This window comes from Salmo trutta, chromosome 4 (assembly GCF_901001165.1).
Source record: "Salmo trutta chromosome 4, fSalTru1.1, whole genome shotgun sequence".
In the NCBI taxonomy this organism is placed as follows: Eukaryota; Metazoa; Chordata; class Actinopteri; order Salmoniformes; family Salmonidae; genus Salmo; species Salmo trutta.
Genome location: NC_042960.1, coordinates 61,539,956 through 61,553,160, shown reverse-complemented (window position 1 = coordinate 61,553,160; position 13,205 = coordinate 61,539,956). Strand labels below are relative to the sequence as shown.

Here is a 13,205-nt window from a genome sequence, read left to right as displayed (position 1 = left end):
ATTTGACGTGTAAACATGCATTGTCAATCTAGTTATTACAATAAATTATAAAACACATCTTTATTGATCAAAATGAAACACCCACTCAGTCTTTCATAACAACACACAATAGATAAATCAGTAGTGGAAAACAAGTTTGTCTACAATGAACTTTTATGTGCACATTGTTCATCTTGTCCTGTTTGTATTTAATTACTGTATCAATGTAATAGGAAATGTAAGACATGTCATACACACCCAGGTCTCCTTGGCCTAAAACCTAAACAAAAAAAAGTTCTAAATCGTGAGACATTTAGATAGGCACATATGCTGCATCTCATATCATCGGGTGTCAGAAAAAAAAAAAATCACACTTAGCATGTCAAAGGGGGGATACAGGATCATGATGAATAGGGAGTCCTAAGTTAAATTGTCCAACAACAATGCAAAATTATTCCGTTCCAAAACATTTTTTGTTGCGTGGGCAACTGAACAGTACCCTGGTCCCCAGTCCCCAGTGGGCTTTTTTAAAATCTCAGCTGTATCGGAGGTCGTTCTCCAGGCCGTAGATCTTGGCCTTCAGGGTCTTCAGCTCCCCCTGGACCTTCTTGGTCCGAGCGTTGGTCTGACGCACTTCGTGTAGGATGGCCAGGTCCTGATTCGGGCCCACGTTCAGGGTGACCTGAAACATACAGGTACCACACCCACACATGAGCCTGCACATAGAAGCTAAGTAAACATACAACAGCTAACACACCTCGATACACGACATTCACCTCCTACTCACCTTGAAAAGCTGTTTCTCCACATCTTTGAGTTTCTGTCGGAGGTGTTTGATGTCGGTCTTGAAGCCCTCCACCTCCATGGCCCTCCTCTTCTCCAGGGCCTCGTACCGCTGGGTCGTCATCTGAAGACGCTTCGCCATCTTGTCCGACCGATCCTACACACAAAGGTGAGCAAAACACAGTGGAGTAAACACACACACACACACCACAATGTATAACAAACAATAATTTAGCAAAATACACATGGTGTAGTCAGAATTATTCATATCCCGTAAGGATTCGTGGCTACGCACCTTGAAAATCTCCCTGCCCATGTCCCCCTCCTCTCTGATCTGAGCCAGGTCTGTCTCCAGGGTAACACACTGCTCCCTGTACATCTCAGCCAGGCGGTGGGCCTGCTTCAGCTCTTCCTGCACTGTCTGGGGCCACAGGAAATAGCAGGACACAACAACACCACAGGAAGTCAATTTTAGAATAAGGCTGTAACATAACAAAATGTGGAAAAAGTCAAGGGGTCTGAATAATTTCCAAAGGCAGTGCATTCGAAGTATCTAGACCCCTTCCATTTTTCAACATTTCGTTACGTTACAGCCTTATTCTAAAATGGATTAAATAAAAACAATCAATCTACACACAATACCTCACCATAACAAAGCGAAAACAGGTTATACATTTTTGCAAATGTATTACAAATAAAAAACAAATACCTTTATATAAGTATTCAGACCCTTTGCTATGAGACTCGAAATTGAGATCAGCTGCATCCTGTTTCCATTGATCATCCTTGAGATGTTTCTACAACTTGATTTGAGTCCATCTGTGGTAAATTCAATTGATTGGACATGATTTTGAAAAGGCACACACCTGTCTGTATAAGGTCCCATAGTTGACCGCGCATGTCAGTTCAAACACCAAGCCATAAGGTCGAAGGAATTGTCCGTAGAGCTCTGAGACAGGATTGTGTTGAGCCACAGACCTGGTGAAGGGTACCAAAACATTGCTACAGTATTGAAGGTCCCCAAGAGCACAGTGGCCTCCATCATTTTTAAATGGAAGAAGTTTGGAACCACCAAGACTCTTCCTAGCTCTGGATGCCTGGCCAAACTGAGCAATCGGGGGAGAAGGACCTTGGTTAGGGAGGTGACCAAGAACTCGATGGTCACTCTGACAGAGGCTCTGTAGGCTATGGGCTCTCCAACCCTGTTCCTGTGGTCTTGTTACACTAGACTCTGTAGGCTATGGGCTCTCCAACCTTGTTCCAGGGGTCTTGTTACACTAGGCTCTGTAGGCTATGGGCTCTCCAACCCTGTTCCAGGAGACTTGTTACACTAGGCTCTGTAGGCTATGGGCTCTCCAACCCTGCTCCAGGGGTCTTGTTACACTAGGCTCTGTAGCCTATGGGCTCTCCAACCCTGTTCCAGGAGTCTTGTTACATTAGGCTATAAGCTATGGGCTCTCCAACCCTGTTCCAGGAACTTGTTTCCCTAGGCTCTGTAGGCTATGGGCTCTCCAACCCTGTTCCAGGAGTCTTGTTTAACTAGGCTCTGTAGGCTATGGGCTCTCCAACCCTGTTCCAGGAGACTTGTTACACTAGGCTCTAAGCTATGGGCTCTCCAACCCTGTTCCAGGGGTCATAGGCCTAAAATCTAGGCTATTGAGTTTGACCTATTCCGCTCAAACTCAATGCCAGTGCTCTCATGAAGTGTTTGATTTTCGACTGCATTTGCATTGATGTCAGAGTGATTAGAGAGACAATAGAGCCCTGAGTACCAGGCCATTAGCAAGTTTGGTAGACTACTAATGACCATCAGCGGCATCAGAGCACCGTTTTGGAGAACCCTAGTTACCGTGACTCAACGGTCATGTGGAATTTGACTGCGATCATGAATCGTGACTGCCGTGTGGCAGAAATATGGTCACCGTAACAGCCCTAGGCACAACAACTCTTTTAACACCACTTGCTCATGTAAAATAAAAAAAACGTAAAAGAGACACTCCTTTATTTGAGGTGTTGGATGGGACATGATCCCAATGATGTAAGACCTCTGATCTGAAGCATGTGTACCACTACCCACCCTGAGCTCCTCCCTGTGGACGTGCTGTGTGTCAGGCTGGGGCTGGGTTAGAAGCAGAGCCATGCTGCTGCCGTGTCCTCTGGATCCTGGTCCCGGTTGCTCCCTCCCGTGACCATCACTGGCTTTCCTCAGACGGTCCTGGGTCGAGTCCAGCTCTCGCAGCAGCCGGTCCTTCTCCACCATCCAGCCCTTCTCGTGGGCCCGCGTCTCAAACTTCAGCTGTAGGAAGTCCCTGGTGCTCTCGTACAGCAGGTTCTGGGTCCGGTCCAGCCTGGGAGGGAGAGTAGAGAGGGACAGAGAGGAAGGGAGAGAACATGTATTCAGGATAGTGGTATGTGAACTAGGATGGGCATTTTACATTTTTTGACTGTTGGGAGTACTCCGATGATTTTTACTCAGGCCCGCATTAGGAAAAAAACATGCCCATTTATCTATATCCCAACAACGCCTAATTTAACATAACCATTACAGGATAACAAATCCAAATTGCCCCATATACAGTGAGTATGCCAAACAAAGAACACATTCCTAATATTGTGTTGCACCCCCTCTTTTGCCCTCAGAACAGCCTCAATTTGTTGGGGCAGGACTCTACAAGCTGTCAAAAGCATCCACAGGGATGCTGGCCCATGTTAACTCCAATGCTTCCCACAGTTGTGTCAAGTTGGCTGGATGTCTTTTGAGTGATGGACCATTCTTGATACACACAGGAAACTGTTGAATGTGAAAAACACAGCAGTGTTGCAGGTGTGCCTGGCACCTACTACCATACCCAGTTCAAAAGGCACTTACATCTTTTGTCTTGCCCATTCACCCTCAATGGCACACACACACACACACACACAATCCATGTCTCAATTGTCAAGATTTAAAAATCGTTCTTTAACCCGTCTCCTCCCTTTCATCTACACTGATTGAAGTGGATTTAACAAGTGACATCAATAAGGGATACTAACTTTCACCTGATCGGTCTGTCATGGAAAGACCCCCTTTTTCTCCCCAATTTCAATCTGGTCTCATCCCTGCAACTCCCCAACGGGCTCGGGAGGTGAAGGTTGAGTCATGCGTCCCCCGAAACATGACCCGCCAAACCGTGCTTCTTAACACCCGCCCGCTTAACCTGGAAGCAAACTGCACCAATGTGTCGGAGGAAACACAGTTTCCCTGATGACCGAAGTCAGCCTGCAGGTGCCCGGCCTGCCACAAGGAGTAACGAGAGCGTGATGAGCCAAGTAAACCCCCCCCCGACCAAACCCTCCCCTAACTCGGACAACACTGGGCCAATTGTGCGCCAACCTATGGGACTCCCGATAACAGCCGGTTGTGATACAGCCCGGAATCGAACCTGGGTCTGTAGTGATGGCACTAGCACTGCGATGCAGAGCCTTAGACAGCTGCGCCTCTCGGGAGGCCCAGTACAGGTGTTCTTAATGATTTGTATACTCGGTGTATATTCATTCAATAAAAAAAAACAAGTGCCATTTAAGATTAATTTATTGAAACCATAATATCAACTAGTTACATTATATTGTGGAACACAAACTTCAAAAAGGCAGTAACCTCAGCAGTGACACTTGCTTGTAGCAGACAAGACACTAATTTCCTGAGCCCTTATCACAGTCAAGACAACTATTTTATAATAAAAAACGATGTAATACAGTGCCTTCGGAAAGTATTCAGACCCCTTGACTTTTTCTATATTTCTTTAGGTTACAGCCTTATTCTAAATTTGATTACATCGTTTTTTCCCCCTTCATCAACCTACACACAATACCTCATAATGACAAAGCAAAACCAGGTTTTTAGAAATGTTTACAAATGTGTACCATTTTTTTTGGGGGGGGGGGAGATATCACATTTACATAAGTATTCCAACGCTTTACTCGGTACTTTGTTGAAGCACCTTTGGCAGTGATTACAGCCTCGAGTCTTCTTGGGTATGACACTACAAGCTTGGCACACTTGTATTTGGGGAGTTTCTCCCCAAATCCTCTCACGGTTGGATGGGGAGCGTCGCTGCACAGCTATTTTCAGGTCTCTCCAGAGATGTTCGATCGGGTTCAAGTCCTGGCTCTGCCTGGGCCACTCAAGGACATTCAGAGACTTGTCCCGAAGCCACTCCTGCGTTGTCTTGGCTGTGTGCTTAGGGTTGTTGTCCTGTTGGAAGGTGAACCTTCACCTCAGTCTAAGGTGCTGAGCGGTCTGGAGCAGGTGAAAAACATCCCCACAGCATGATGCTGCCACCTCAATGCTTCACCGTAGGGATGGTGCCAGGTTCCGCCAGACGTGACACTTGGCATTCAGGCAAAAGAGTTCAATCTCGGTTTCATCAGACCAGAGAATCTTGTTTCATGGTCTGAGAGTCTTTAGGTGCCTTTTGGGCAATTCCAAGTGGGCTGTCATGTGCCTTTTACTGAGGAGTGGCTTCCGTCTGGCCACTCTACAATAAAGGCCTAATTGGTGGAGTGCTGCAGAGATGGTTGTCCTTCTGAAAGTTTCTCCCAAGAGGCTTCAAAGCCTCTTAATGGCCAATACATAGCATCATCACCAGGGTTTATATACATCATTGAAACAGTCAAAACAGTTACTGTCAAAGAGTGATCATTTGAAACGGGGCTCAATTTGACGAGTTCAAAGTTATAAACCAAAACCTGTCTTATTTTCAATATACAGACGTTCAATTTAGTTTATTCTGCCTGTTATTTGGAATTGTACAAATGGATTAACAATTCCACATTGAACACCGCGTGGGGATGAATTACAGCCACACATCCGTTTGGTGAGTAGGCCTAAGCTTAATGATTCTGATGAAAATACGCTTGTTCTAGTTTCACCATCTATGTTCAGGGGGATTATAGCCTGGGCTAACCCATTCTAAATGCCAGTAGCACTTCGGAAAGTAGCCTAAGCAGAAAAGACAGGACGCAATTATTTCAGCGCTCGTTGTTGGAACACATATTTCCCTACTTCAGTCAGTCAACCAGTCCATTTTTCATTTGATATTAAACTTTTGTATAAGCATTTACAGAGCCTTCAGGACGTATTCACACCCCTTGACTTATTCCACATCGTTATGTTACACCCTGAATTTAAAATGGATTAGATACATTTTCCTCCCATCTACACACAATAAAAATACTCCATAATGACAAAGTCAAAACATGTTTTAAAAATACAGAAATATCTCATTTAAATTTGCTAACATTTCAAAAAAAACATTTTCACTGTCAATATGGGGTATTGTGTGTAGATGGGTGAGAAAATGGATTTAATCCATTTTGAATTCAGGCTTTAACAACAAAATGTGGAATAAGTCGAGCTACGAATACTTTCTGAAGGCTCTGTATTTCTGTACGCCTAACGGGCGCTTGTGTACGCACTCAGCATGCGTGTGTAGAGGAATGGGTCGGAACACAATTGATTGAGTGAGTGAGACACCGAGGGGAAAGGGAATTTAGGGAGAAGAACTACGTGATGATTGGCTTGGTTTGTTTTTTGTTGTGCCCCGCAAATGCACATGAACAAATGGAACACTGAAATCAAAGCAAATTAAAGTTGTCTTCAAGTCCTAATTTCAATCTCTGGTTGATGATAGAGTTTTGACGTCAGTTAGAGTACTCATGTCCATCCCTGATGTGAAGCCACTCTGACAGTGAGAGTAGTGATACAGTTCTGGCCTCTAGTCGAGACATCTCTCTCTGCACATCATTTGGTGGTACAGTATGTGGGGTGGAGGAACATGAAATGTAGTAGTGATATGAAGAGTGCAGTATAGTAGGTAGTTCACATACTTGTCAGTGAGTACAGTGATGCGGTCCTGGTCTCTCTGGTGCTGGACCTGTCCCTCCTCCACGTGGATCCTCCGGTCCTCCAGCAGAGACTCCACCTGCTCTTTGGACAAACGAGTCTGCTCCTCCATCTGAGCCTGCAGTGCCTCCACCTGCACATTACACCAGTTCAATAGTGTTCAAGGAGCTAAATGAGTTGCTTTTGAGTGTGTGTGTCGTACTACCTGTAGTAGTAAGGTCTGGTTGTCTCTTCTGTACTGCTCTGGGCTTCCTCCATTCACCACTCCCTCTGATCTGGATGTCCGGCTTCCCTCTGCTCACAGACAGAAGCAAGGCTAAGTGGCTCAGTCAGGGTAATAATGCACTCCCAAGACAGATTATTCCACATTTCCGTAAACTGATTTGCGCTAAGAGCCCACTGTAATCCTACTTGATTTTAGTAGCTCCCCTCCTTAGGCTTAGGTTTATCTTACATAGGGAAGATCTTTCAACTCTTAGGTAGAGCAAATTGTTATGAGATGAAAAAAAAAAAAATCAGCCCTGGCCTTTTGGGGCCTTAGGCAACATTTTGTTGGGAGGCCCCCTTACACATTTTTGCCATGGGACGGAGAGAAGATTTTGCTATTTTATAACAAATGTTATGGTATTCTACTCGTTTCTGCATTGGTCAGAGAGAAAATTTGCAGTTTTACAGCTAATTTCCTGCAATTCTATACATTGTGCCATGACTTATACCATGTTGATATGATATCTGAGTGAGAGTGACTAACAAAATAAAATGGGAACCCCCTGGAGGTCAGGGCCCCTGGGCACGTACCCTGGATGCCCGGTCTGTAATTCAACCATGATTACTATAAGTTTAGATAGCTGGCTAGACTAACTTACCAATCTAAAACATTTTAGTTGACATGGACATTGAGTGACTGTCAGTGACTGACTGACATGAGAGAAAAACTGCTGATGCACAACCACATTTTAAAATTTCACCTGGAGTATTCTACTATTCTAACAAGAAGTTGAGACCCCGATGGTCGCCTATGTCGCTTATGCCTGGGGTCAGCCCTGATCAAATGCCATCTTGAATGATTTTACTTATAAACCTTCTGCAATATCTCAAACCAACAGATACATCTAAATATGTATACCCCTAAAATATAATGATCAAATCACGAAAACAGAGAATTTTCTTCAACCTTTTGCAGATCCAGTTCTTGACTTTGCCATCTTCCGATGATCCAGAATTCTGGGCTCTAGTTTCTTCTGGGCTATGCTAACCTACAGCACAGTAGACAGACAGGCAGTAGTCATGTAAGTCGCCAACTAGATATAGATCCCTTTCCGAAATCATGTAAATGTCAAATAAGACAATGGAGTAGAATTAAGTTTCCTGAAGTGGAACTGTGACCCCTGACCTTGTGTGGAGGGTCACAGTGGAAGTAGGTGATCTCCCCAGTGTCTGGCCCCACCAGGGCTAACAGGTGCTGGATTTTCTTCCTGTCCTCCAGCTCTCTGAACACAAAGACAATAGAAAACCTGTATTTTTCATGTAAAGCTGGAAATGTCAATAGTAATTGTAAAGTGTAATTGTGAATCAAATGAGGGCTCACCTGATCTTGAGTCTGTCATTCTCTGCGTACAGACGCAGCGCCTGTTCCCTCTCCTGGAAGAGGTACACCTGCATGTCACTCAAAGCCTTCTGCAGCTCAGATATCTCCCCTTCGCGCTGTCGCACCTCCCACTGCAGCTTGTGCTGGGAGGGCAGGGAGAGACAGGGGTATTAGCACAAACCCATCAGTTGCTCTGTCTGCACGGGTGCACCCCCGCACCCACACACACACACAGTTCACCTGGTCCTCTGTGGTGCCTCTGTACTTCTCCAGCATCTGCATCAGGTCATCGTGTTCTCCATCAAACTGTGCGATCTTCCCCCTGTAGAACTCCAGCAGCTCTCTGGAGGGGCGTAGGTAGGCCAGGCGCTCAGTGATGGGGGGCAGGGGAGAGTCCTCCACCCCAGGGGTGCGGTCTGTCTGCCTGGAAGGGAAGACAACCCAGAAGGGAGGAAATTATCCCACTAAGCTAACAAAGATAAAACCAATCTAGGAACAATTCCTTAGTCAGATTAGAGTAGGAGCCGTAGGGAGATTAGACACAATAATGAGATTAGACACAATATATTTGGTCACTACAATTATGTAATCTGATAGAGCAAACAATTAAACAACACAATAAGTAGCCTTTACTTACCTGTCTTTTGTTGGAGGTGACTCCATCATGTTGACCTGAAACACATTTATTGTTCAATTTGAGACCCAGTTAAATGATTGGTATGATATGCTGAAAGCCTGGGAGGTAGGGCATTATTGGTCTCCCGAGTGGCGCAGCGGTCTAAGGCACTACATCTCAGTGCAAGAGGCATCACTGCAGTCCCTGGTCATAATCCAGGCTGCATCGTGATTGGGAGTCCCATAGAGCAGCGTACAATTGGGCCAGCATTGTCCGGGGTTGGCCGTAATTGTAAATAAGAATTTGTTCTTAATTTACTTGCCTAGTTAAATAAAGGTTCAATAAAACAATTTAAAAAAGTATAACGTTAGCAGTTATCTGTTGTTGTGACTTGTACCATGATACTGGGTGTTCGCCCACATGACCTCTCGAAACAATGTAATTCCCAAATGGAGAATGGCCGCTCCCTTCCAGTCGTTGCTAAGCGCCTGTGTGGAAAAGGACGCGGGGAGTTTGAAACTGCTAACGTAGCTGCAGCTAGCTGCTACCACCACTGGTTCCACTTGCTTACCTAGCTAGGTGGCGATCTGTGTCTATTAACTGTATTTATTAAATATAATAGCTTGCTAGTTCGTCCTAACAAAGTGAGCTGCCAGCTAGAACAACGGTGCACTCACTTCACAAACAAGTCTCAAATTAGCTTGCGTAAGTTAGCTAACACAGATGGATAACAGTGCAAAAGGTTTGAGTGCCATATCCGATGGCAAAATTTCCAACAATGATTCTAAATCTGTATTAAATATTGACATTCGTTTTCCCGTTACCTTTCACTGTTTCATGAAACTTCAGTGTCTGCCTCTTGAGATCCCGGAAGTTTACAAAGTCTTTCTTCGGAGAAAAAAAGTGCAGTGAGATTCGAGTAGCGATGCTCTACCGCCACCTACTGTTCTTTGTAGTGAATTGAAACACTGTGTGACCGGCTGGACTTCTGCACCAGCTTCCGCACTGTTTTACTGTAGCCTACATAAGGAAATAGTGATATATATAAGCCTAACAAAGTTTTTTCTTTGTCATAGACAATTAAGCCTGAAACGTAATTGCCACAGGCACTAGTTTATCATATGTTACAATAACCTAACGCTACAGTAGTAGTAGAGGAGATGGCATAAGGCTATGAATTATTTGCCCCTGGACTAGACACTGATATAAGGCCAGTTTTGTATTCATTACCATATCAATTGAGGTAATGATTTGTGGCGTGTACGCTGATCCTAGACCTGCGCCTGAGCAACTGTTACCCGGTGCTATTCTCGAAATAGGGCCCCTGGTGTCACTCATCTACTACCCAGCGTTCATTATCGGTAGCGCCACTTTTGGAAGGGAACTGTCGCACACAGGACGATTGAACGCCAGTTGGTAGCACCGGTTTTTTTTTGTCGATAATGGAACGAAAAGTAGCTCGAGAATTTAGGCACAAGGTAATAACTTAATAATGAAATATTTGCATAATGTGTTAAGTAAAGCAATTTATGTTAAGTAAATCAATTGCCGTTTCATTTCTCTTTGGCTGTTATCACAGTATGATGTACTCTGAACCCTGTTGGGATAACGCTTTTACACACCTTTACATTTAATATGTCTTGATAGGTATTGAGAACTAATTAGTATAGGACAAACATATGTTTTGTCTTCGATTTTTATTGCATTGTTTCATCCTTTATTTCACAATTGTGAAATTAGACTGTTTGCTATACAACTTCATTCTCTGTAAGATTAAAACGTTGTTCCCTCATATGTAAGGATGTTTAATTTCATATATTGCTTTTTAACACTGTATGTGTGTATGGGCTATACAGTAACATACATTTAGATTGTCTGAAGAGTCTGTACAGGTAAGCTAGGCTAAAGTATATCATGATGACATATGGCCTGTGTGTTGGCGTTCTTGATTGGTTAGTCGTTGTGCACTGTGTATTGCTGAAAGTTCTTCTGGGTTATCCAACATATTTTTTGTTTGTTGTTCATTCTTGATCCAACACATACAGTTGAAGTCGGAAGTTTACATAAACTTAGGTTGGAGTCATTAAAACCTGTTCTTCAACCACTCCACACATTTCTTGTTAACAAACTATAGTTTTGGCAAGTCGGTTAGGACATCTACTTTGTCTATGACAAGTCATTTTTCCAACAATTGTTCATAGACAGATTATTGCACTTATAATTCACTGTATCACAATTCCAGTGGGTCAGAAGTTTACATACACTAAGTTGACTGTGCCTTTAAACAGCTTGGAAAATTCCAGAAAATGATGTCATGGCTTTAGAAGCTTCTGATTGACATCATTTGAGTCAATTGGAGGTGTAACTGTGGATGTAATTCAAGGCCTACCTTCAAGCTCAGTGCCTTTGCTTGACATCATGGGAAAATCAAAAGAAATCAGCCCAAGACCTCAGAAAACAAATTGTAGACCTCCACAAGTCTGATTCATCCTTGGGAGCAATTTCCAAATGCCTGAAGGTACCATGTGCATCTGTACAAACAATAGTAAGCAAGTATAAACACCATGGGACCACGCAGCCGTCATACTGCTCAGGAAGGAGACGCGTTCTGTCTCCTAGAGATGAACGTACTTTGGTGCGAAAGTACAAATCAATCCCAGAACAGCAGCAAAGGACCTTGTGAAGATGCTGGAGGAAACAGGTACAAAAGTGTCTACATCCACAGTAAAACAAGTCCAATATCGACATAACCTGAAAGGCCGCTCAGCAAGGAAGAAGCCACTGCTACAAAACCGCCACAAAAAAAGACAGACTACGGTTTGCAACTGCACATGGGGACAAAAATTGTACTTTTGAGAAATGTCCTCTGGTCTGATGAAACAAAAATAGAACTGTTTGGCCATAATGACCATCATTATGTTTGGAGGAAAAAGGGGGAGGCTTGCAAGCTGAAGAACACCATCCCAACCATGAAGCACAGGGGTGGCAGCATGTGCTTCATGGGGGTGCTTTGCTGCAGGAAGGACTGGTGCACTTCACAAAATAGATGGCATCATGAGGGAGGAAAATGATGTGGATATATTGAAGCAACATCTCAAGACATCAGTCAGGAAGTTAAAGCTTGGTCGCAAATGGGTCTTCCAAATGGACAATGACCACAAGCATACTTCCAAAGTTGTGGCACCCGAGTGAAGCAGCGGTCTAAGGCACTGCATCTCAGTGCTAGAGGCGTCACTACAGACCCTGGTTTGATCCTGGGCTGTATCACAATCGGCCGTGATTGGGAGTCCCATAGGGCGGCGCACAATTGGCCCAGCGTCGTTGGGGTTAGGGTTTGGCCGGGGTAGGCCGTCATTGTAAATAAGAATTTGTTCTTGACTGACTTGCCTAGTTAAATAAATATATACAATTTTATTGTAGGCATAAAATTGTTCATTTCCCAAATGCAGGTTAATAATGTCAAAACAGAAACTGTGTAAAGGGAACGTGATACATTTGGGTGTTTTCAGTCCTCTGCAATGTGGATCCTGAGCTATCTGGCCTCAATGTTGTAGGTTGTCACTGGGTCGCTCCCCTTTTGATCATTTAGAGAGTGTCAGGGATGTCCAGCCATGCAGAAAGGAAGGGACAATTTACAGCAGCATTTAGAGACGGAGAGAGCAGGTAGGCAGGCATGAGCAGCAAAGACTCATTTTATTTGTCTTTTAGAGGGGAATAAAGGCTAATGTTGGATTGAAGTGGGCCCTTTAATCTCTATTATAGCTGATTTGACATTAATGTGTGTTGTATTCACCCCTGGGCCTTGTTGGATGTTTGAGAAAAGGGAGTTTAAATGTTTAGAGAGCACAAGAGAACTTCAGTTATAAGCTGTGTGTTGGTCCATGTTCCCAGACTTCCCAGTGGTCTGTGGGTGGTGCTTTATGATCGGCTTCATCAGTTTATGGGGCCAAAGTCTGCACATAGTCACATTGCTTACCCTGTCTCTCAATGTCGAGTCAGAGAGCTTTACGACACTATAAACACACCGGTATACACCCAGCAACCTTTGCATGTTTGTGCTTTTGTGCGGTAATGTGTATCTAGGTGTGTGTGTGCTTGATTGTGTGTGTGTGTGTGTGGATGTGTTTAACTATGCTTGTGGGGACCAGAAGTCCCCACAAGAATAGTAAATAAACAAACATTTGACATTTTGATAGTCCCCACAAGGTCAAATACTATTTCTTGGGGGTTTAGGGTTAGGTTGGAATTAGTGTTAGGGTTAGAATTAGGGTTAGGAGCTAGAGTTTGTTTTAGTTTTTGGCTTAGGAGCCAGGGTTATGTTTAGGTTTAGGGTTAAGGTTAGGTTTTAGGGTTAA

The 13,205-nt window shown here is 44.0% G+C and overlaps 2 protein-coding genes across 3 annotated transcripts in view; one reads left to right on the top strand and one right to left on the bottom strand.

Moving 5' to 3' along the window:
• Positions 1 to 35: 35 nt before the first annotated feature.
• On the bottom strand, positions 36 to 9,730 carry LOC115192779 (coiled-coil domain-containing protein 77). The gene is made up of 12 exons (XM_029751633.1): positions 9,675 to 9,730; positions 8,872 to 8,906; positions 8,475 to 8,658; positions 8,235 to 8,377; positions 8,040 to 8,136; positions 7,821 to 7,902; positions 6,852 to 6,940; positions 6,631 to 6,779; positions 2,840 to 3,110; positions 1,058 to 1,183; positions 767 to 919; positions 36 to 661 (listed from the first exon to the last, which is right to left on the bottom strand). Exons 2-12 carry the CDS (start codon positions 8,898 to 8,900, stop codon positions 515 to 517), a joined length of 1,470 nt encoding a protein of 489 aa, XP_029607493.1. The 5' UTR covers positions 8,901 to 8,906; positions 9,675 to 9,730; the 3' UTR covers positions 36 to 514.
• Positions 9,731 to 10,204: 474 nt separating this feature from the next.
• The window catches only part of LOC115192778 (harmonin), a 44,412-nt gene continuing 41,411 nt past the window's right edge, over positions 10,205 to 13,205 (top strand). The window contains exon 1 of one of the 2 annotated variants that reach the window (XM_029751631.1): positions 10,205 to 10,328. In XM_029751631.1, the coding sequence (XP_029607491.1) occupies positions 10,293 to 10,328 (36 nt within the window). In that variant the 5' untranslated portion in view covers positions 10,205 to 10,292. The remainder of the gene's footprint in view (positions 10,329 to 13,205) is intronic. The other variant, XM_029751630.1, reaches the window with a different exon arrangement.